The sequence below is a fragment of the Oxyura jamaicensis genome, chromosome 14 (genome assembly GCF_011077185.1).
Source record: "Oxyura jamaicensis isolate SHBP4307 breed ruddy duck chromosome 14, BPBGC_Ojam_1.0, whole genome shotgun sequence".
Lineage (NCBI taxonomy): Eukaryota > Metazoa > Chordata > Aves > Anseriformes > Anatidae > Oxyura > Oxyura jamaicensis.
The window spans coordinates 11,120,913-11,145,685 of NC_048906.1; the positions used below are offsets into that span (position 1 = coordinate 11,120,913).

General features: G+C 48.9%; 1 protein-coding gene across 3 annotated transcripts in view; it reads left to right on the top strand.

The window, feature by feature from the left end:
• Positions 1–24,773, top strand: part of AXIN1 (axin 1) — a 78,678-nt gene that overhangs the window by 50,380 nt on the left and 3,525 nt on the right. For 2 of the 3 annotated variants that reach the window (XM_035339848.1, XM_035339846.1), the window contains exons 4-7: positions 7,099–7,236; positions 13,937–14,490; positions 17,803–17,979; positions 19,272–19,517. In XM_035339848.1, the coding sequence (XP_035195739.1) occupies positions 7,099–7,236; positions 13,937–14,490; positions 17,803–17,979; positions 19,272–19,517 (1,115 nt within the window). The remainder of the gene's footprint in view (positions 1–7,098; positions 7,237–13,936; positions 14,491–17,802; positions 17,980–19,271; positions 19,518–24,773) is intronic. The other variant, XM_035339849.1, reaches the window with a different exon arrangement.

Sequence of the window (24,773 nt, forward strand, 5' to 3'; positions counted from 1 at the left end):
CTGGCTGTGGACGCTCACTAGCCATCCTTGCTTAGTCACCTCTCTTTTCATACAGTTGCTTTTGCAGTGTGGTCGCTGTTGAAAAGGCTGGCTGGGTGCCTTTTTATTTCACTTGATGCAGTTTTTACTGTAAGCACTGCTTTGTTAGAGTTGAAGTTTGAAAGCTTGGCCTTTATTTTTGTTGTTGTTGTTGTTGCTGTTAGTGAACAGTGGGAACTACTGAGTGAATATTCTCTGACTTCAAAGCTTGTCAGTGGTATTACCTTTTGGATAAAAATAATGGTGGGTTTCTGTTGATCGTGTGCACTGGCAATGCCTCAGTGAACTGCAGGTTATAAACTCAGAGTATGGAGCATTAAATATGTATAGTGAGCTGTTCTTTAACAAACTTCCATCTGCCAAACATTTCTTTTGTTAAAATGAATAAGTGTCATTCCAGCAGCAGTTCCTTGCAGACTAATTAGTTTTACTTAGCATTAAATTTTATCGACCTTTTTGGAAACCAGTTAAAAGGGGATGGGAGGGTAAAAAACAAGGTTTAAATTGGCCACCTGCTGCTTATAAATTTATATATTATCCTACTTATCTACACGGTCTTTTAGAATTACATATTCCTTCTAAACTACATACACAATCCTTCACAAGGATTTTTCTATGAAACGCTCAGTGTTCCCATTAGATTCTGTGCTGTAATTTTAAGTCCCAGGGAAAAAGGCATCTTGACGCATATTTTTATGGGAGTGGAAGACTGAGAAGTCAAGTTAGTTCTAGTCTTTCTCCAGGGAATATAAGTTTAGTTCAGACACTCTGGCACCTCCTGCCAGCCAATTACTGACACAGAATTGGCATCAACTTCAGAGAGGCACTGCTCTGCCCTCACTTATCAATCAGCCAAGAAAGGAGAAGGTAATTAGACAATATGTTTTGACAACACCAGTGTGAAATGTTATGAAGTTAGTCTTTTAAAATCACCTCTAACTGCAAGTTTATTTAATTAAACTTACCCAATTAGCAACGAGCTATGCAAATGTTTCTTCAAGTGTTGCTTTCTAAAGCCAGTGGTTAGGATATCATGCAGCCCGTAGCTAGAGCAGTCTCCACGAGCTGCTTGGACCTGGCGGTTAGCGTGCTTTTAAACATGGAGCAATGACTAAATTGCAGCCTTTGAGTGAAAGTCTTTATGGACTCATATCTAACCAGTATAGCCAGAATCCATACCGATAATTGTAGCAGAGTGCACGGCATGTTTTCCTACTGATAGTAGAGAACCTCCTACCTCCAAAAAGTCATTTTAGAAGTCCTTTAGAGACCTTACTGTTCCCTTATAAATGAGGTGTGGGGCTATTATGCAAAATTCTGAAAGGACTTACATTGCTCTTAATAGCAGCACTATTTAGGTCTTTATTTTATTTAGGTCTAGAAGCTATAACTGTAGTAGTTCATAGAAGATTGCCTGCTAGTTTCATCAGCCGTGCTGCCTCCAGACAAGTTTTAAACAAGTTTTAGTCATGTAGGATTCCCCACTACGCAGCAGGAGATCTTAGTGCATGGACAGCTGTGTTCTGCATATTCCATATTTATAAACTTAAAAACAAGCCGAGTTTGGAAAAGCTGTGTTTTCTGAAGTGGCTCTCTGCCCAGGAATGCAGCAGGTGAAGGTTTCTAGCAAGCAATGAGACCTTTATTTTGTGCCTCTCCCAGGAACCTTTTACATAGTGGGTGCACGTTGCTTTTTCTGTGATTTTTCCATCTTCCTCTTGGATTTGAGCAAAGTCTTGGGGCAGTAAGAAAGGAAAGAGCAGGCAAATTCCCAAAGGAGGAAGGGTAAAAGCCCTGGGAATGCAACCTGTGCTGTTGTACTGTATTTACCCTGGCTCTGGCATTCATCGGTTCCCAGTACAGGGTAAATACCCTTTTCTCCCCAGCAAATTCAGAAAAATCCAACCTCAGGCATTATGGCTTGGGATTCCTTTTTTGTTTCATTTTGTGTTTGTTTACTTGCATAAAGAAGCCATTTTGTAGCTGTAAAGCTCCCACCAAGTGGAGCTCTCCTGTCCTGCCCCCAGTCAAGGAAGCTGCGAGCATGTTGCACAGTTGTCCTGTGAGAAGGGAAGCTCAGTCTTCCCAGGAGGGTGTCCTGTGACTTCCGTGGTGTCCTTCAGTGGGACAGAAGGATTTGAACGACCACCCTGCAATGCTGTACAAGTGAGGAGTGGACAGGATGACGAGCCCTGGTCTCATTCTGCCTGAGTAACTTCTGCTCCTGCAAGCTGGGGACGTGCTCGGAATTCCCATAATCCGATGGATGTCCTCTCCTCAAATGCCTCACAGTACTGGGACTCTGCTAGTCCCTGAATGCTGCTGGGGTGGGTGGTGAAGTCCAGCTACCCATGAGCTCTGCCACAGATGTTTCTGGCACAGAAACACCATTTGCCCTTTAAAAACATATCTCACAGTGGAATACATTAATCTGGGAAATGTAGAAGTTCAGAATTTCTTTTCTCTTGTGTTATCTAACCTGCCATCTCCACTTGTCTCCAAGACAGACTTCTGGTCTAACTGCTTGAGCATCATGGAGGCATCAAACCTGTAGAAGACATTAGAGATTTATCAACATCTAATTCTTTGGCCCAGTCAGGTCTGTCAGAAATGGTTCAGCATGGATCCCTGGGGCTGACTGAGACCTCTGCCCAGTGGTAACACTGGAAGTTATTTCATCTTAGAGCAATTGAGGTTTCTTCTTCCCAAGGGGAACCTGCGAGCCACAGTGAGCTTCTTCTCTTTCAGCCTTTTATTTTCTTTATAGATCATAGTAAAACCACTGTCACTGTGACAAGGCTGAAAAGGTGGTATAAACTCAGTTGGGAAGAAAGAGTGAGGAAGGACAGAGTACGAACACAAAACTTCAGCAGTCCCAGCTATCAGCCCTGTAGACAAATGTGCAGATCCTTGCCTGAGATTTCATTCAGCTTTGAATGCTGAGCTTGCAGCTTTATCATGTTTCTTCACCTCACTGGAGCTGAGAAGCCCACTCAACCCTTGAAGAAACACAGCTCAGCATAAGTGGTGTCCAGACAAGGCGCTAACTTAGGAAGCCAGTGTGTTCAGATGCGGAACCTGGTCTTCAAACCACAGTTTCTCAGAGAAGGTGAAATCCATCAAAACCCAAGACCTGCATCTGCCTCATGGAGAAAATCCATGCAACTCCCACTCCATCAGCACCAAGAAAAAATGGAAGAAACACGATAGCAGGTGCTAAATGGAACAACTAGGGAGCTTGTATATCTAGCATGTTCTTAGCATGCTGATTCTTCCCAAAGCTACCAGAGCTTCAGGCACTTCATCTGTCAAGGAGAGAGGACAGCGTTCTGGTGATAGATACACCAAGAAATCCTTCCTAACAGCTGTCACTAAGAAAGATTACTTCATCCAGAACAGTTCAAACTATTTCTTTCTTGCCAGCCCATCTGGCATTCAGCCTCCCATCCATTGTTCTCTGTAACCTCCCCAGCCCAGCATGGTTTGGTTCTGGACAGACCCTGTCTGAACTAGTGGCATTAAATAAAAGTAGATAAATAATTAAATAAAACATTAGATAAAACAACTTTAGATAAAACATTAGATTTAACAGCAATTCTTTAAGACAGAGTGCTTCTTTTCTAGCTCATTGACACAAAATGGCCAGAGATCTTATTCTGGTCCAGACTGGAGGGCTGTATCCTCCAAAAACAGTGGGTGTTGGACCAGCCAGCTCTTGGAGAATGCTGCACTCTTTGCTTGGAACAAAAACATTTGGAGCCCTTCTGATTTTAGAACAATAAACAGCTTGTTTATGACTCCCTTGCAGGGCTCTGTATGCCCACGAGGAGACAGGGACAGGTTCAAAGTCCTGAAGCTCTGATGGATCATCCTGGGCACAGGCTCAGCCTGGCTGGATTTGGGCGAAACATGTCTCCTTTCCTAAGTTAGGCCTGTCATTTGGTAAAAGTTTCAAACCCTTTGTTGTCTTAAGCTTTTTGAACCAGGTCAATGCAGTATGTGATGACTGTCCAAAGGAGATAGCAGTGGGCTGTATTGTTTCAGCGCAGGTAATTTGCATTCATTATTCCCCAATACTGTTAGTATTTGGGAAAGTCTGTGTAGCTCGTCCTTTGAGCTAGGAATAAAATCAGAGTTGTAGCAATTCAGAACATCGTTTTGCTTGCTAGCTTTCTGCAAGTCACCATTATGGGTACTCACCAGGAAAACACTGGGCGCGTGCTGTGCTCTTCATCCATGGTGAAGTGAGATTTATGTCAGCTCAACGGATGGACAGCGAGATGGACAGAGAGACTCTCACAGGGGCTGCATCTTCCACTGTCAGACGGGCTGCTGTAGGACCTGTGCCAGCTGTTGTGCTGAGTGGGAAGCCAGAAGGACAAGGCAGTGTGGTTTTGCACACACAGCAGTTACCAAAGAGAGAGGAAAATGAGTTCACTGTAAAGGTTCTTAGGCTCAATTATTTTCATTTATGTCGTTTAGCTTCAGTCACTTCCAGGCTTTGAGAGACTGTGGATAAATGTGCTGAAGTATGATATAAAAGGCCAAAATCATCCTATCTCAATGTCTAGTGACCCTGAACTTCTTCAGGTACTCATTAGAGTTGGAACTGCACTCCTTAAGCATTGCTAGGCCTGGAGGAGCTGCCTTCTTTTACCAGGACTGAAACATGCAGGTTAACAAACTTCAATGTTAGCACCTGCTGCTGCAGCAGACTGCGTGCTTGGGAGAGTTTTTACTTGAGGATGTTGCATTGCATCAAGGGCTATGAAAATAATGGGAAATTCTTTCCTGATTCAGTTTTTCTGGGGAAGCTGCTGCAGTATCTACAACAGGGAGATCTGAGCCCGTAGCTGCTGAGCCCTGAATTCTTTCCTTGCTTCTAACGGCATGGTGCCTGCTCCTGAGCAGGGCTTGGTGCTGCCGTCCTATAAACAACCGCAGGGAAAGTTAACGTGTGTGAGGTGGCATAAGGGAATGAACACATCACTGGACTGGTTGTGACTTGTCAGGTGCAAGAGGGATTTCTGGCATTGCTGGCCATTTCTGGAATTGCTGGCATTACCTCATGACATAGACAGTGTTCATGGTTTGGGGCTCACTTGCTGATGAAAGCAGACTCCCCTAGCCAGAAGTGCTTCCCCAGATATTTGAGGAATGGGGAAACATCACATGGATCCTAGAGGCTCCCTGCTGAATAACAGAGCAGGGACCATCACTGTTGGGTCTTAACCCTGGGACCATGCACGACTGAGGCACGTTTCTGAACTACACGAGCTCTGGATACTAGGACACAAGTTTTCTGTCCCTCCAAAGGGAAACAGTGTCTTGCCCTCACGCTTGTTATCTGGGTTATTTCCCTTCTCCTTAGCTACGGAGTGAGGGACAGCACTTTGCCCTGGATGAAGGGGATAGTTTGTTCTGGGCTGTCACCTTTGGTGGCGTTCCCAGCTCTGTCAGGTCCAGTCCTGCCTGGGACAGCTTCAGGTCGCCTTGTCGGCCCCCCTGCTTTCCACGCACAGCGAGCGCACTGTGTGGGCAGTCCTTTCACCTGCAAAGCTGCCTCGTGCCCGCAGGCATCCCCCCGGGACCCCATGGCCCAGCACCACCCGGTGTGGAGCAGGAGGTGATAGCAGTAAGCGTGGAAATTGAGGTTTGTTGGCAGGGTTAGCTGAGTTTTGATCTCGATGGACAAAACAAGCAGAACTTTTAAACTGAGACATGGAACTTAACTTGGGTGTCACAAAAGATGTGTCCAGCTTCTCGGTGCCTTAAGTGGGATACTTAACAGACTTTATTTTTCTTCCCCCTGCCTTCCATTCGGCAATTGGCAGAAAGAGAAAAACAATATGATTTGCATGCTTTTGTTAGTTTGGAAGCAAAGTATTATTTTAGTCTTCTGCATTGGTCTTTAAGCTGGTTCAGGGTAAATTCGATTGGTCTCTAATCCTCCTTTAAAGATTTCAAGCTTGATTTCTGCTTCTGGTGCTTCATTTGTTCCTCACTATGAATTATCTTGTGTCTTCATATTTAATTTTATCTCTAGCCCTATGAAGTGTTTATTTCTCTCATGTTGGTGCTGAAATATTTGAATGCAGGTTTTTGTGCTGTTGAGTTTTCCATATATTTTTCCTCCAAATTATGATTTTCTCTCTGCTGTGTCATTTTATTTCTTCTACTAGCAGAGTAACAAAATAATTCAGAAGGGATGAAAATGAGGGAAAAATTACAGTGGCTGTCAGCTTGATACTTCACTGCACAAACTTCTTATCTCAGAGCTCAGGAATTTAGGAACAAGGTAACTCAGCATAAGGAACTGAGAGTGCCCTTGAACTTTATTCATTTGTTCACACAGAGCAAGCAGAAAAATGGTATCTTTGTGCTTGTGAGGTTGCCAGAGATTGCTGTATTGGTAAAGCAAGCAGGGAATCTTTGCACAGCTTTGAAAAGATGAGATGCAATCGTGCCACAGCTGGGCTCTGATAAGAGAGGATGCTTTATGGGAACAGTGGCCTTTCACGGCTGGGTAGATTTTAGCAGAAGCTGTGCTGGAAGATGGAGGAAAGCAAGATTTTTTGGAGATGGCTGGATTTCTACTCCTTTCTGCTCATGAGCTAGATTTGCAGAGACTGACAGGCATACACACTGATTCATCCGTGGTAAGCTGAACATGTGTGCAGTAGCGTTCTGTTAGTGTAAGCATATTCTATTCTTATTGGCCATGTATCATTTTATATTCTTATTGACCTTGTATAATTTTGAGAGTTATCATGCACATACATCCCAAAATGGAGTCTGATGCCAAAAGAGCTTGCTGATTGTGGTTATAGGAAACCTTTCCCTTATATGAGGGGGTGCACAGAGCTGGTGCTGGAGAGGGAGCTTGTGGTAGTGGCTCAGCTTCCAGCCTGTCAGTCCTAGGCTGCACCTCTGTGTCTGCCAGCTTGTCCTCCCTGAACTCCCACTGGAACGACTGGCATTTCCAGTTATTTAAGCCTCCAAAATAAATGTGTGATTTTCATGCACCTTTTGCTAACCCCTGGTATGTTTTTCCTCCAGCGTACGTATCGAATGCCAAAGGATATCCATGTTGAACCAGAGAAGTTTGCTGCAGAATTGATCAATCGTTTGGAAGAAGTACAAAAGGAACGTGAAGCAGAGGAGAAGTTAGAGGAGCGCCTTAAACGTGTTCGAGCGGTTAGTAATCTCCTCACCTCTTGCACTAGCCTGGAATTTGTTTGCTTTGTACGCAGCAGGAAGTCTTCAGCTGCTGTGGAAGCAAACTGGGTGACCACGTTCGTTGCTTGCATGTGGGTTCCTGAAGGCTTTCTGTCTCCAGTTAGGGGTTGTGTGTGCTCTCCATCTTCTTTGGTGCCCTTGCTCTCCTGTCCATCACAGACTTCATAAGCCACCCCTTCTATGCAAGGATGGGGACGATGTAATGGGGGTTCACTTTCCCATATGGCATTTTGCATGATCCCTATTTCCCTTTCATGTGGCAAACAGATGGCAGATGATGTTATGTGTGAAGGTATTTGTGTGTGCCAGCAGCCCATTTCTACCAAAAAAGGAAAGGGTTCTGCCCATTAGTGCCTAGCATATTCCTAGATCAGGTGTAGCATCCAGAAATCCTCTCCTGGCCAGAGCAATGCAATGACTTCACCTGGGTGGCTGGGGAAACCCAGCCCGTTGCACTGCGTGCTGTGAGCCCTTGTGCCTCTGGGGCCATTCAGAGCTTGAGTACTTGGTAGGTGAAGGCTACCAAGGGAAGGTAGGTGAAGGTTTCTAAGGGAAGCTTGCAAAGCCTTCAACTCCGCAACAAGCTCCATAAGGGAGCATTGGTTGTCTCATTACTTGTGTGAGACACGCTGTTCTGCAGTACTGATGCTTTATTGTTTCATCTGAGGTACTGCATCTCACATGTTTATCTTGTGCTGGAGATACAGAGGACATGACAGTGTTACTGAACATCACAAATGTCACTGTAACTACAGCCCCATGTGAAGAAGTTCTGGGTCCCTGCAGTATAATAGCTGCTGGAGCTGTGAGGAAAAGGCTCTGTGCTTAGTATACCCTGCAGCTCTCCCTTAAAGAGGTGTCCGTGCCTATCTCAGCTTAGCTTGCTCTGTGCTTTTAGAGAAGCTGAGTCTCTGTGGCTCCAGGGCAGACCCTTCAAGCCCATTAGAGTATTTTTAAATATTCATCAATGTTTTTAAAAGTTCATTTAGTAGCTCTTTAAACAAAAAAAGATCTGTAGGTTGTAGTATTCGCTTTAAATCACATATGTATTCAAATGCAGAGAAATGAGGAAGGCAGAGTAACCTCTAAGCTTCACTCCAGTGCCAAGCATTATCCAGCAAACTTGCTGCATTTCTGTGTCCAGCATCCAGCCAGAAAAAGACCAGCGAGGTCGTATTCTGTGATTAGATTCCTGCTCTTCTGGAGTTGGTCTATTTTCCTCTCCCATAACTAGAACTTTGTAGACAAAGCCAATGTAACCAGCAACATTTCCTGCTAACACAGTCCCCTTCTCCTGCTCCCATTGGTACATTGCTGCCCCCCACCTGTACCCAACTACATTATCCCTGCCCCCTACCCCCTTGAAGATGCTGCCAGTAGCAATACCATAAAATCAGCAAATACATATGTGCCAGAGAATAAAACTGAGTCTGTCTAAATATATTTTTCTGTGACGTAATCTATTTTTAAGCCCAGGACTCCCACTAAAGCTATATATTGAACCTCTCTGCTGTCTACAGAATATATTTCATTGACTGGCTGGCATTTGGCATTAGCCATTCTGGAAAAACTCAGTGTAAGCAATTGTAGCTTTTTTAGGTCAGCACTTAAGGTGTAAGAGCTGCTGGTATCAGCAAGAGGAGAGCTCGAGTCCTGATAGATCACAGCTTTTTTTCTATGACCTGAACGCTAGGACTACAGGGTGACCTCTTACTGGGTCTGCATGGCTCACTGAACAGTAGCACAGGGAAAACCATAAGGCATTAGTCACAGTAAGCAGTTTTCGGCTTAGCAGAGAAGCAGAGAATAAATATTTTGCAAAAGCTAGAAAAAAAAAAAAAAAAAAAGATTTTTTCCCCCATACTGAGCTGCCTACAAGTTCCCTTCCAAAGCCTCATTGTACAATAAAAACTGGAAGAGACATCTGGTTTAGAACCAAGTGACTTGTACTGAAAAGAACGTAAGATTGCTGGTTTTCAGGAAAAATAAGAAAACTCTGAATTCATTAATTATTTTGAGCAGCATAGGAGAGAACTAGGGGGTGATATGCATGTTGCCTTGTTACTTTTTCAGCCACTTCATCCTCATGTCTGTGTAGCTGCAGTATCATATCGTACAGGCCACTCATTCTTTGTCTGAACCAAGTTAATTTGAAATGAGCCATGTGCAGGAGAAGCAAAGCCACTGCTGAAATTCTCAACGTTTGAGTATAAAACATTGACTAGAGAGGAAAATTGTTTGCATGAAGGTGGAAAATGCATTCCTTGTGATTAGGTGAGCTTTTTTGGCCTACCGACCAGTAATAGTCTGATGGTTGGGATTGGGAGAAGCCGGGGGGGGAGGTTTAAAGCAAGGTGTTGCTTATCCATAGCTCAGCAGTGCATATTTCAGCCTCCTGATTCAAAGGGAAGGATACAGGCTAGGCTCGAGAGTAAAAACAGCTCAGCCAACAGTCAGCAAAGTTTAAGCATACATCTAGCTGTCGCTGCCTTTGCGAGCTGATGGAAGATGTTTCTGACAATAGTATGTCAACAAAGCACCATCTAGTGGTTATGACACCCAGGGCTTCACAGCCCGGCCGCCAAGCTTTACTGGCTGCAGCAAGATGCTGAAACACAGCCCTGGAGCCCGTGCTGGGGGAGCGCTGCTCTCCCACGCACCTTCATATCCAGGAAAGCTGAGCCCATGGATGAGGCTGCTCCCCAAACCCACGGGTTTCTTCGGTGCATAATGCGGTAGTTATCAACTTGCTCCTACCAGAGCAGTTCTTCAGATAGTTTCCTGGAAACCAGGGTTTTACCTAATCAGCTGAGAAAACCTGCTTGAATACTTTCATCTGATAACGATTAAATAGAAATGTACTTGATGTAAAAACTCCTGAAACAAAATCCAGAGGTAATTTTGTAAAAGTAACTATAGAAAGCTATAGGCAAAACATATGGGGATACTTGGCTGCAGGCATCTAGCAGTATCTTTTGAGGATTTGTTTAGCTGTCATTCCCCCACTGTGCAAATTAAAACACGTAATTCCCCACCTCTGGGTCAGGGTGGGGAGGCTCATTCCCCAGGCTTTCCGTGCTGGCAAACCCAGAATGCCAGGTTGGGGGATGGACTTTTCCCCAGGGCAGCCACACCAAACCCTTGCCTGTGGCTCCTTCGGTCAGCAGCTCGGTGTCTCATCTCCCCTTCCTTCCGCCCATGCCAGCCGCGGGCAGGTGTCCGCCAGGCAAGAGAGGCTCATCGGGGTGCAGGCAGGTTTGGGGAGGAGGGGAGGGCTAGCACTGCACTGCACTGCCAGGCACAGACTAAGATCAGATAACTCAGGAATAAGATTAAAAAGAAGAAGAATCTGTCCTGGTTTAGCGCATGAGTTAATTTGCAAGCTTTTTACTTCTGGATATCCTAGGCAAGTGGAGATGTCTCACACAGGTTGGCTTGGAAGCGGAGCCTCCTTCCCTCGTTACCTGCCATTTTCTCAATGTGGGGCTTTCCTGCTTCACACGAGGCTGAGACCAGTGCTGGGGTCAGGAAGCCAGTTGCCTACCAGAGTTCACCAGCACACCACCAACCCAAGCAGCACTTGCTCCTGGCAGAGGACCTGCTTTGGGTCCAGATCTGCTCATAGAATCAGAGTCATTCAGGTTGGAAAAGCCCTCCAAGACCATCTGGTCCAACCATCCCCCTACCACCAATGTCACCCACTAACCCATGTCCCCAAGCACCACGTCCAACCTTTCCTTGAACACCCCCAGGGACGGTGACTCCACCACCTCCCTGGGCAACCCGTCCCAATGCCTGACTGCTCTTTCTGAGAAGAAATGTCCCCTCATTTCCAACCTGAACCTGCCCTGGTGCAACTTGAGGCAGTTCCCTCTAGTCCTATCACTAGATACCCGTGAGAAGAGGCCGACCCGCAACTCCCCACACCTTCCTTTCAGGTAGTTGCAGAGAGCGATAAGGTCTCCCCTGAGCCTCCTCTTCTCCAGACCAAACACCCCCAGCTCCCTCAGCCGCCCCTCACAGGACTTGTGCTCCAGGCCCTTCACCAGCTTCGCAGCCCTGCTCTGGACACGCTCCAGGGCCTCGATGTCCTTCTTGTAGCGAGGGGCCCAAAGCTGAACCCAGCACTCGAGGAGCGGCCTCACCAGAGCAGAGTACAGGGGGATGATCACCTCCCTGGTCCTGCTGGCTGCACTATTCCTGACACAGGCCAGGATGCTGTTGGCCTTCTTGGCCACCTGGGCACACTGCTGGCTCGTGTTCAGGTGAGCATCAACCAGCACCCCCAGCTCCTTTTCCTCTGCACAGCTTTTGAGCCACTCTGCCCCAAGCCTGTAGCACTGCATGGGGTTGTTGTGACCAAAGAGCAGCACCCAGCACTAGGCCATGTTGAGCCTCATCCCATTGCCCTCTGCCATCGATCCAACCTGTCCAGGTCCCTCTGCAGGGCCTCCCTACCCTCTGGCAGATCAACATGACAGATGAGCTGAGACAGGGCAAACAGAGAGAGACGCTGCATCCCTCTCCTTCCCTTAGCCCACCCTGGTCTCAGTCTTGGAGCAAAACAAATCCCAGTTAGTTGCACAATTGAGTTTCAGGTGGCCAGAAGATTTCCTAAATCCTAAGCACCCATTTGGCTAGGTGATCTCAGGTTCACCCTGAGGACGCCTGTGCCTCCCTGCTGTGGTGTGACAGCACTGCCAGAGCAGAAAGCACGTGCTGCCATTCATCAGGGGTCTGCCCCAGGGTCAGAGCTTGCCCTGCAGATACCAGCTGCTGCTTAAACCTAAGAATTCTCCAGCATGTGGGCACTGGGCCTAAAAGCCTCCAAAGTGTTATGTCCCTGGCTCATCACGGTCTGTTAATAAAGATTTAACCCAGCGCTAAGGATTTAGGCAGTACGTGCTCCATCATTTCTTGTATCCGACCCAGCTGCCCAGGGATGGCATTTGGCAGGCTGTAGCGTTGCCACTGGAGATGAAAGGTGCTTCTGAAGTTGAGAGCCATTTGTGAGCAACTGGTGTGTCCCCTCCGTGAGCGGGCATCGTGTCACACACCAAGTCCCATCTCTGCAGAGTGGCTTGGTGTTAGGAGCCACTGCAACAGCTGGGATCAGTGTCAGGCTGAATCAGCCTTGTTCCAATGAGTTTGCACAACAGCCTGTTTGTGGTTCTTGCAAAAGGATGAGGGTGTTATGAATAGATCTTTTGGATCCCTTGAAGTAGGTTTGCATTGCAGCGAGGCAGGGAAATCAGAGGGGCCGTGGCCACAAAAGGGAGTGAAGGGAAAGGGACCTCAGCAGGACAGGACAGGAGCCAGGGGGAGAAGCCCAGGCTGGCAGAGGGCACTGCAGGCATCCACGTCTTCTGCACTTTGCAAGCCTGGCATTGGCCCTGGTTCAGTTTGGAACCCCCAGGTGTGACACTGGGAGGAAGTCTGTTATTTGCTTTCTTGCTCTGTGGTTGGCAGCTGAGACTTTGAAGCTGGTTAGCGAGTGATGGATGATAACAACTGACAGGCAAAGCTGATGGGAGGCAGTGTTTGCTAGCAGATGCATTTATCTGGCAGGGCAGATATTCCCCATGCTGCAAATGATTTCTTTTCTGTGCCAAAGGAGGAAGAGAGAGCAGGATTAAAGGACTTGCTGGAATCCGACTTATGTAATTAAAAAAATAGGACTCATGTTTTCCAATAAAGAAACTTCATAAATACCTCAGTTTATGTTGGAGCATAAAATAGTTTGTCAGAATCAAAATTGTGGCTGTTAGCGTGGAGGAATTTTATTCCTCCTGGCACAGACTAAAGAAGCGCCAACAACAGTGTGTCCTAGACTGTTGTGAACTACAAGAACAGGCAGTTAGTTACAACCCATGTCTTTATCTGCATGAAGTGTTTTGCTATAGCATTAGCATGCCTGGGAGAAAACGGTGTTTGATTTTCAAAACCATTCAGGCTGCTGTTGACCTTCAGCTGCACTCTCCTATTAGAAGCCCGCTGTTTGCCTTGCTTTGTGGAACAGTCATTCGGGTGAGAAAACCCCCTGATATCTCCTGACTTGAGAATGGTTTTGCTGCATGTCCTGTGACTTTGTGCTTTATGTGATGATCTTTGAAGCAGTGCCTCACCGAAGGCTTGTAGGAAGTTGCACGTACGGTGCGGTAAGCTGTGTTTCCGCTGCTGGTTGTTACAGAACCATCTTCAAGGGACTTGGGGAGCTTTTTAGCAAAACTCTGCCCACTTACAAATCTGATCAAGTCGTTACACTTATAAGAAAGGCGCACCTGTAAATCCTGGCTTTGTGTCAGTGGTTGCCCTGGTCTCTTTGGGCAATGCGCTGAGCCCCTTGCGAATGGTGCCTCTCGAGGCAGGCACAGAAGCAGTGCAGCGGCAGGGCATCGCTGTGAGCTGGGACGGGGCAGGCTCAGCATGCACATTAGGAAGTTTTCCACAGCAGGGCGGCGCAGCCAGGGACAGGTCTCCGAAAAGGGGAGGCATCTCCATCTTGAAGGCTTTCAAGACCTGGCTGGACAAAGCCGGGGCTCACCTGTCTGAGTGTTGGTGGCAGTCGTGCTGTGAGTGGGAGGTGGGACTAGAGACCTCCAGAAACTCCTTGTGCCAGCCTGCTGTCATTTTCTGATTGTCCTCTGGTTTCTTGCAGGAGGAAGAAGGTGAGGAAGCAGACATCTCTTCTGGTCCTTCAGTCATTAGCCACAAGATGCCTTCTGCCCAGACCTTTCATCACTTTGCTCCTCGTTACGCTGAGATGGGTTGTGCTGGGATGCAGATGAGAGATGCACATGAAGAAAACCCAGAAAGCATCCTCGATGAACACGTACAGCGTGTGATGAAAACACCAGGCTGTCAATCTCCAGGACCTGGCCGCCACTCTCCTAAGCCACGGTCCCCAGAAAGCGGCCACTTAGGAAAGCTGTCAGGGACACTAGGAACAATTCCTCCAGGGCATGGCAAACACACAACAAAATCAGGAATGAAACTGGATGCAGCTAACTTATACCACCATAAACATGTCTACCACCACATCCATCACCACAGCATGATGAAACCAAAAGAGCAAATTGAGGCCGAGGCCACGCAGAGGGTGCAGAACAGCTTTGCTTGGAATGTAGATTCACATAACTATGCAACAAAGTCACGAAACTACACTGAAAACTTGGGCATGGCCTCTGTCCCCATGGACTCTTTAGGCTACAGGTGAGTCAGGGCAACACCCAGTGGGAGTCCCAGAGCTGGAGCTTCTCTAGGAAGTGTTTTCATAAATGGGCTCTAGCATGCCAGTGAAACAGGGTGGCTGAGCTATGTTTTCTTATGGGACATGGTTTGAGGGCTTCTCACTGCTCTTCCCCTTCAGAAATGAATATGCTTCCTGATAACCTCTGGGTCTGGTGCTAAAAGACATCCTCTAACCAGGCTTTTTAATGGCCTTGGCTCTAAAGTAGCTCTGCTCCTTAAAGCAGCGGAGGTGCTGGTCGACTTGACCATGCACTGGGAGTTGATAAGTGTAGGGCTGTGTCTTAGGGCCTGGGTAACAGGAAACAGACTCTTAAGCTGTTTATGAGAGGACACAAAAGTACTCCTTTCTGCAAGGCACAAGTTATTCACCAGAAGGGTTCATTTATCTTCATATATAAGTGGTGGACGCTCTGGTGCTGCTGTGGCCTGCTGTCCCAGGGGGACGTTCTCCCAGGCAGGGCTGTGTCCATCTCTGCCCAGGAGAGATGTGGCTGCCACGTGTGCTCTTGTCAGTTTTTCCTTTGTCTGTTTGAATTAGAAACATGGAATGAGAGAATGGTTTGGGTTGGAAGGGACCTTAAAGATCACCTGGTTCCAACCCCCTGCTATGGGACACTTCCCCCCAGCTCAGGCTGCCCAAATCCCACCCAGCCTGGCCTTGGGTGCTGCCTGGGATGGGGCACCCACAGCTCCTCTGGGCAGCCTGGGCCAGGGCCTCACTGTCCTCATAGTAAGTGGGATTTTTTTCTTAATAGAATTATTCTGAACATATCATCTAAATCTATCCTCTTTAAGTTTAAAACTGTTACCCCTTGCCCTATCATTTCAACCCCTGATAAAGAATGCCTCCCCATCTTTCCTGTAGGTCCCCTTTATATACTGAAACGCCACAGTAGGGTGTCCCCAGAGCCTTCTCTTCTCCAGGCTGAACACTCCCAGCTCCCTCAGCCTCTCTTCACAGCAGAGGAGCTCCAGCCCCCTGACAATCCTCATGGCCTCCTCTGGACCTGCTTCAGCAGGTCCCTGTCCCTCCGGTGCTGGGGTCCCAGAGCTGAGCACAGGGCTCCATGTGGGGTCTTATGAGAGTGGAGCAGAGGGGACAATCCCCTCCCTCGCCCTGCTGACTGTGCTGCTGTTGTTGCAGGCTGGAGCACAAGTGGCTTTCTGGGCTGCCAGCACACATTTTCAGCTCATATTCAGTTTTTCATCCACCACCCAATTCCTCCATCTTCTGTCTGTGTGCTGAGAGGAGAGGGCGAAGTTTATTCTTTGCAGCAGTGGGTTTTGCTAGTCCTGTTACTGAATTACTGTAAAGGCAAGGCTCAGGGCTACCTTGAATAATGAGTGGTGACGATAAATGTGGAGCAACTGCAGCGGAGAGCTTGGCTAGCTCCTTAAGGTGTGTTATTCTGGGGCAAGGCTTTGCAGTGTACTAGGGGTGGGGTTTTAGTGAAGGCAGGCAGCCAGGTGGGTCTGCAATGTGTAGGAACAACTTTCTGGAGGAGGGATGAGGGAGGCAGAGCATAGAGGCAGCTGAAGCAAACTTCTCTGTAGGGCTGACAGGGAGGGAGACAGCCCTTATGTTTTTCTGTAGGGTTGAAATGTGGCTGGGCTGTTACAACAAAGCATACACGTGGCCGTGCTGGGTCAACCCAAAGCCACATCTAGATACAGGTCTTCTCTCTAGCACTGACTACAGTATAGACTCTAGGGAAATGTAAATGGGCACATTCAGAGCTGTCCTGCTGGCACAAACTTACAGTTCCTGTCCCCAGGTTAGGAGTTCCATAAGATGAGAGTTTGCACCTGAATGGTCCTGTTCGGCAGGCAGTGCTGTCTTTTGCAGGGGCTTGTTTTGTCCCTTCTGAACCCAGTTGGGCTGCTGGCCTCCCCAGTCTGCAGTGTGATTACGAGCTGTTAAAAAGGCTTTTTTTTGTTTGCACTGAACCTGCTGCTGGCGAATTTTATTTGATACCTGCTAGTCCTTGTGTGGTGAGAAGCTGAGAACAAATTATTTGGTTTGCTCTGACTTCATTGATCTTCAGCATCCCCCTGTCCATGTTGTTTCCTGAGCTAAAGAATTTTTATCTGCGTAGTCTCCACCTGCAGAAGACAATCCACATCTCTGATCGCCTGCATGGTGTCAGTGCTCTGAGTCCCACAGTGGCCGTGTGGGGCATGACCCAAAACACAGCAACATCTCCTCGTGGGTTCTCGAGGGATTTCCCAGTAATTCTCGCCACCCTGCAGCACCGGGTTACTGTTTTCAAAGAACCCCTGCTGGGAATCCCATCTCACTTCTTCCCAGCAAAGCTGACTGGGGACCTGTTACTCCTGTGTGGTGTTCTTTTACCTGTCTGTGCGAATGAGCGTACAGAATTAGAAGTAGGGAGGGCCTGTGGAGTAAAGCAGGTGGGTGATTAGGGTGTTGGGGGTCCATTAAACTTATTGTCTGTGGCAATGACAGGCCAGCACAGGCTCGTTCTGTGTGGCCTCGCGAGCGTGTGGCTGCCCAGCTGTGCCTCTGGGCACATCCACATGTGCAGTGGCAAGGAGAGGTGGGAAAACTGCAAGAGCCTTCGCTGCAGCCATGAACATAGCGAGGGGCTGTCGACCACTGCCTTCTTCCTGCCTAGCTGCATTGTCTGCAGCGGCTGCGTTTCCCAGTGTGCCCACGAAGTTCGGGGGGAGCCTGCAGAAGGCAGTCCTCTCCACGGGGTGTAATCTTCTATCATGATTTGAAGCCTCAGTTCAGATCACGGTGAGAAGCAAATGCTTGGCACGGTAAAACAGCAGTTTGGGTGCTAGCAAACTGGTAAGCAGCTCTGGGGAGGGGATCGGAAGGGCTCAGACGAAGAGCAGTGGTCTGACACGGAGAGGCAGCCTATGGAGCAGTGGTCTGACACGGGGAGGCAGCCTATGGATTGCAGCACCAGGATGAACCTCGTGCTCTGAGCCTGTTACTGCGTCGGAGCAAAGAGCTGGGGGTTTAACACAGCCCTTCATTTGCCAGATCTCTTAGGCTTTTTGCCGCGTTGCCACGGCTCATTTGCCAGAGCAGCTCCCTTCCCTCCCAGAGGCAGCTGATGTGCCTCAGTGTAGCCAGTCTTGCTCTTAGCCACAGCTGTGGCATGGTTGGTGTGAGCTGTGGTAGAGCCCAGCAGACCCTGGCAGGGCTGAATATGTCTAGAGACAGACATGTCCGTCCTCTGCCACTGTCTGTGGTGGTTTGGCTTAGGCAAAGCGCTAATGTCTCAAGCTTTATTCTTGCAGTGGGAAAGCAAGTCTGCTCTCAAAAAGAAATGTTAAGAAGACCGATTCAGGGAAAAGTGATGGTGCCAACTATGAGATGCCAGGATCTCCTGAAGACGTGGAGAGAAACCAGAAGATCCTTCAGTGGATCATAGAAGGAGAGAAGGAGATCAGCAGGCATAAGAAAACAAACCATGGGTAAGGGCTGGTAGAGCAAGGAGTCTTCATACATTTGTATTGCATCCCCTGCATAAGGCATGTGTTTCTAGGATGTACAGCAGTCTGCCTTGTTCCTGGAGATCTGGAGAAGGCAAGCATCCACCAGGCACAAAGGTTTAGATCCTCTGGAGACTGAGGATTGCTCAGGGGCTATAAGGATGAAGTTCAGTTTTTTTCCAAAGGACCAATTGTGGCCTTGGGGGGGAGGTTGAAGCCTCAGAGGAATTTCACAAACTGCTGCTGTGGTTATGAGGTGGATGATGTGGCACACAGGAGGCAGTATTTTTGCTTTAGGCATTTGCTCTACATAAATGCTTGTTACTCTTGCAAGGTGTTGATGGAAATGTAGGGCCTGCTGTGCTGGAGCCATTGGTCCCAAGTAAGCAGCCTGCCACGGCTCAGGCAAGGAGGACTGGGTTGCCCAGCGTTGCGGCTTGTTGGGAGCATCCTCTGGGATGGCCTCGCCTGCGCAGAGTAGAGCCAAAGATGGTGGCTGTCTTGGGAATCTCTCTGTAGTCAAGCAGATCTCCTGTGAGCACAGATCCGTAATCACAGTCTGGCCATTCTCTGGCAAAAAGCTGAGCTTTCAGGGCATCACTGACAGGAGGGATCTGGGGGCTCATCCCCATTGCCACGGCTGCGTTAGTGAGTAGCTAAGTGGCAAAAGTGTGTTGTTTTTTTCCTCTTGCTTCACAGTCGTGGCTGGGGCAGGTTGCTCTGCAGGCAGCTGGGGTGAGGGACAGAGCCTTGGGCAGTGCCAGGCCACCGTGAAGCCAGGCAGCAAGTTGTGCTGCTGGAGCTGGGAAGGACGAGCACGCTGGTGCCACATCCATTGCCCGTTGGTGGCTCAGAGTGAGAGGCTCGCAGCCTGGGAGCGGTGGCGCCACACACGGGGACATCTTCTGGTGGATCCTGCTGAGTGAATTCTGCATATCATTGAGCTGCCTTTGGCTGGTTTTATTTCTATGCACTGTGCATTTCATGAGAGCCCTTAAGCAGATCTGTGGTCTTTGTGTCCGGGTTGGGTCGCTCACCCTGATGTCTCACCAAAGCACTAGAGTAGGTGGCAACACGCTGCCCTGAAATGCCCAGGGCTGCGGTGGCTGGATGGTGCTCCCCTCTCCCTCAGAAACCACAGCACAGCCGTGCTGTGAGGAGCTTCCCCTTGGTGCCTGAGCCCAGCTGCGGAAGCAGTAGTCCATCTAGGAGTGACTGTAAGCATGTGCAGAGCGGCTTGGCAATGTGTGTAAAACCTTTGTGTTTATGTGTAGCTCTTCAGGTGCTAAGAAACAGCTGTCCCATGACATGGTCCGACCCCTCTCCATTGAGCGACCTGTTGCAGTGCATCCGTGGGTCAGTGCCCAGCTCCGGAACGTTGTCCAGCCTTCTCACCCCTTCATCCAAGATCCTACCATGCCGCCCAATCCAGCACCCAACCCTCTCACCCAGCTGGAAGAAGCTCGCAGGAGGTTGGAGGAGGAGGAAAAAAGGGCTGGAAAACTTCCCCTTAAACAAAGGTATGGCAGTAGGGTCTGACTGTGCATGGGGGGGAAGGGGGGAACTGCTCTGAAGGTGGGGAGCTGAGGGAGATGTCCAGTCCCCCTCTGTTTCAGTTTCCAGCACTAACGGGGTGGAGGTATGTGCAGAGGTCAGAGAAACCTGCCCCGGTCCCTCTGACGTGCCCTCTCACGGTGGTGCACGTGCCACAAACTACCTTGAGGCCTGGGCTTGCGTTTTTTGGATGGAGGGTCTGGAAGAGCTCTGAAAGGATGGGGAAGGAGCTGCTGAGAACTCAAGCAAGTGGAGCCTGTCTAGAAGGAGCAGGCTGGGGAAGAGCTCTCTTCTGCAGTACTAACGGCACTCCAGCTCATGGGCTCGCTTGTTCTTTGCTGGCGCTGACTCTCAGCTTGTTCACACTCACACAGAGATTTCAAAGGTCTTGGTTGTTGTGGTAGCAGAATTCAGCAGGATGCAGTGGAATTAAGCACAGAAGAGTGTGTATTTGCTCTTTATTTACATCTCCTCCAGTCTTCCAGCAAAGGCTGCTTGTGGCATCTAGATGGGAACACTGCACTCTAGTCCCGCTACAGCAGTACTGCCTCACCGCATGTCTGTGCCCAAGTCTCTGCTGCTTGTTGTGACTCAGCTTAATGCCTGTTGCAGAGCTAATTCTGCTCCTGTATTGTCTTTCAGGGAAGATTATTTGCAAGGCACATGAAGCTATCAGATGAAAAACATTTTGGAAATGCTGGATAATTACTGTTAAGAGCTAAAAGCACTTTGTCCGTTAAAAACCTTTCACAATGGGAATTGCTTGTAGTCACTCCAGTGCTTTATAGCTGCATTCTGAGAACTTTAAACTTTCAAGTCTGACGCTTAGAAACACGAGTGTAATTTTAAAAACAAGCTCCTCTAATTGCTGAACTCCAATTATTTTTGCTTGCAGTGCCCTTGTAGCAGACTTCTGCATATTTATGTCAGAGACAGATTGAAAGACAGGTAATTAGAGGGCTCTCCCAAGTCAGGTTGAGCCAAGTTTATTTGATCTACCTTTCAGTTGGTGTAATTGGATAGAGTTTATTAGTAGAGTCATTTATAGTCATATTAAATTCACGCACCTTTCCCAGAAATGTCTAGATGCAGATACACACTTTGGAAACGCCAGCCTGGGCTGTACGCATATGTCATGAATATGCTAATCGCAACTTGGCATGTATTGTAAACATGGCTTTTGTAGAAACCCCGTGGCATTGTGGTACATGCCCTCCAGAGCAGCAGAGAACAGGCTGAGCCATGCGTGGCTGCTCCACTTTCACACCTGTGCTGCCTCCTCGCAAGGCCTGGCTGTTCTGAAGACACAGTGATGCCGCTGACCCGCCTGATGCGTGGAAAAACAGGGAGCAGCGTTTGCTGGGGAGGAACTGCTAATGAAAAGCAAATGTGTCCATGTCCAGTAGCACACAAGAATGGATGCTGCCCCCAGGGAGTGAAGGATTTCTTGGTGCTTAAATCTTTCTGCTGTATTTTGGCAGGATGAGGTGCTCCAGCTGGAGCACGCCTGAGCTAGCACCTTTTCAGAGGGCTCCTGTTACGGTTAGCACAGGAGCGTGCCTCAAAACAGACCCCACGTCTCTTCTGAGAGGGGCTGCCCAAGGCTGGCTGCGGAGCAAAGGAGAAACAGAGAGGGGATTTCACCTGGAAACACCTTTTATTTCAGTCAGGAGCTTTGGAGAGCTCTGGGAAATTGGAGCCAGCCTCCAGGTTCATCGGCAGCCTTGGGGAGGCAGAGTCCCCACAGCACGGGAGGAGGTGGTGAGCCTGGAGGTGTCCTGGAGGCATGGGCTTGAGCTGGCTGCAGGGGAACACACAGTGCCAGCTTTGTACAGCTCAGCTGCCCCTGCGGTGTGGTTACCTGGCTCACGAGCTGCTCTCCCGCCGGCACAGCCCTCTGTAGCCAAGTCCTTCCCCTGCTCGTGCCCCAGTTCTGCCTGGGGTCCAGAGGAGGGTGTCAGCAGCATGCTCCCACCCCAGCACTGTCCCACAGGCGTCCGCACAGGCTGTGCTGGGCATCCTAAATACTCAGGAAGAAGTCACGCTGCTGTTGCAGAACCAGCCTTTCTCTCCCTGTTCTACAGGGTTTGGGGCAGGGAGCACTGATCTTTGAGATACCTGCATGGCAGCTGCTAGGAAGCAATTCAAGATTAAATGTCCAGCACTGAATGACCTGTGGATCTGGTGTACCCATTGCATTTGTGGAGAGCCCTGTCCCAGCGACCATCAGGCTGCTTGTCTGTACAGCCAGTTTGGAGCCATTTTCTGTAGCTCAGTGTCACAGTTCAGTTATGTTAACGGCTGGAAGAAGTAATTAGTACCAGCTCTGCAGAGAAAAGGGTTTTGCAAGCAGCAAAAGAATTTTAGAAACTCTCCAGCAAAAATGTTAGCGTGAGCTCGGTTTGGCATTAATTTGGTTGGGCCGAGCCTGGAAGAGGAGCAGAGCTGGACACTCCCAAGGTCACATCCACCGGTTGCATTTCAGGCCTTCCAAAGCTCTTCAGCCCCTGGCTGAGTTGGAGCAAGCCCCCTACCTCCCTGTGCTGGGCACAGCTGCATCACAGCTAGGTTGTACTTGTGCTCTAACAGACTCAGCTTCCCTTTCACATCAGCCATTTGGATTATGTGGCTAGAAATTCTTGACAGGTTAGTGGAGTGTAGATGCAGTAAGTTGCATCAGTGCTGCTGTTTCCTTGTTGGATAACATTTTGTGTCATTTTATGACAGATGTTGCAAAGGGAGCTGCTCCCAGAAGAGGACAGGTAGCGTTACTTGTCTGTATTCCTGGGGAGGGTCACACTGCAGGCCCAGGAGATGGGCGCAGGTGGAGGCTTTAATGCAGCAGGGCTTAGGCATGCTCTGGTGGAGCAGCGTACTCAGTGGTGGCCCATCTGGGTAAGAAGTGGTCTCAGGAGATTTCTAGATTGCTTGGAGATGATGAAAGTGGAGACAGCTGTGTTGCCTTGTTCTCCTGAGAGGAAAGCTTGGGAAATTGTGTTTTCAGTGATCAGCCCTACTTCAGGCTGCTAGAGATCTGTTGCTGCAGTTCTGGGGTGCGTGTGTGACTGTGAGATGCTCTGAAAGATTATTTTTCTTCCTGCAAGAAGGCATTAACCCTTTAGCTCTTGTCCCATCACCGGCAGCATCCTTCAGGAGCTGCTCCTACTACCTCTGCAGGTCCTGTCCTGTGGAGAAGAGCCCTGTCTTTGTGTCCAGCCGCTCCCCCAGTTGCTGCCTGTGGCCCCCTGCTCTTACAGGGTCCCTGTAACCCACTGGGCAGTGCCAGCTGTGATTCCATCCCCCTCCTGCTCCAGGGGGACTGAAGCTGCCCTCAGCCTCTGCTCAGATGCCCAGAAGCCATCCCTACATTGATTTATGTCAAAAAAGGGGACCCAAAGCTGTGGGGTTTAGTGTTAACTCTAGTGCTGTGAAGCAGTACAGAGCTTCTGTTTTCAGGCATCGGCAGCCTCTCCGTGTGCTATGATGCTGGTGCTTTGACCCCCGCCTGTTTTCCACCATCCCCTTTTTTCTCTCTGCAGTCTGCAGCAGGAGGGCTGTCTGTTCTGACGAGCCCTTGAAACCGTGTACGTGCAAGAGGCATTCTCTCTCTAGTGGATGTAGGAGAAACTTTGGATGCTCTTTCTTCCTTGCATGCCTTCCACAAGCCACACGATCCCCATGGCCCCTTTCCAAGGCTGGGGAAGAGGAGATAGAGGAGCCAGTCTGAGCACGTTCAGAAACGGCCTTTCAGGAATGAAGTACGCACCAGCAGGAGGAAGGCTCCCGGCCATTGGCACGGCCCCCCTCTTGCTTCTACCATGGCAGGCCTCGGGGGGCTCAGGGCGTTTGTCATAGTGGGTGGGCATTTGCAAGCCCAGGAGGTGCTGGGCTGATGAAGGCTTGCTCACCCAGCAGCCCTGTGGGACAGCGGCGCCAGCGTCGTGCTGCCTGTGCTGTGCACGCCGCTGCGTCCCCAGGAGCCTGCGTGCCAGGTCCCCTGGGCACAGAGCAGCTGTCTCGTAGTCATGACTTGTTTCTAGCAGCATTAAGAGAAGCTTAGGGACTTTGAGGTTTTCCAAACCCCTTCAATTAACTTCTAGCTTACAGGATGCACAGTATTTGCCTGAATTTATGACCCATTTTTCCTTTAAATGCAAGATTTTTTTTCCCAAGGATGATTCAGTTTCTTAATGTTTTTCTAGCTAAAGGGCATCCTGCACTTTGATATGAGGATGGGTTCTAAGAGCTCTGCTGGCACCACGAGCAGACCCGCACCTCTCAGGAGGCGGCGTTTTCCCCAGAGGTCTCCCAGGCAGAGCAAGCACCAGAAACATTGTTCAGTTGAACTTTAGACCTCTCATGGATTTAGAAAGGGGTGAAAAAATTCTCTGGTCTTGCTTTGCGAAGCCAATGTTTATGTGGGTATGCCATTAAAAAGGCGCTGTGCCTGTGAGCCAGTGTTTAAAGGTTAGGGTCACAGTCATTTCCAAAACCGGGATTAGCTCATGGGCTTGGCAAATTCTGTTTTTATAGCAACTTTCCAGTCATATAAATACAAAATCATCTTTTTTACCCGGTGTGCTTTTAAAATAATTTTAAAGCTGCCAAATTTCTTTTAGGTGATTTTGAACGAGAACGCTGCCTCTGCTGAGACCACACATGCCAAGTTATGATTTTGTGCAGGCTGCTCAAATGCTTGTGCAGCATTTGCAGTGCCCAGGTGAAAGGCTCTACAGCAGTGCCAAGTACCATTATTTGTATTGTTGCTACTTTGGTCTGCCTCTGAAAATGGGGCTAGGACTGGGCTGACACTTCCAGTGTAGTGATGGCACCACATAGCAAACGCCAGCATGTGGGCTGGAAGCAGAGACCGGCCTGACATCTCAAGAGTCAGGAACACAGGAGATTTAAAGTCAGTTCAGGGGTTTGAGGGTAGTGTCAGCCTTCCAAAATCCATCAGGCAGCACAGACAGGATATGTGTAGTTAGCCATCAGCCTGACTGGGCCTGGTTCCCCTGCATGGACGGGACAGGCAGCGAAGCCTGTCCTTGAGCTGTTCTCCTCTCACCAACAGGTTCCCTTCCCTGCCAGCACTGGTGCTGGAAAGGATGAGCCGGGAAGCCACATGGCTTCTTAAAAAAGCCATGTAATTGCTTGGATGGACTCTCCTCTTCAGCTGTTTGAGATGTTCCCCCTGTGCAGCAATCTCAGCAAGTTGGCTG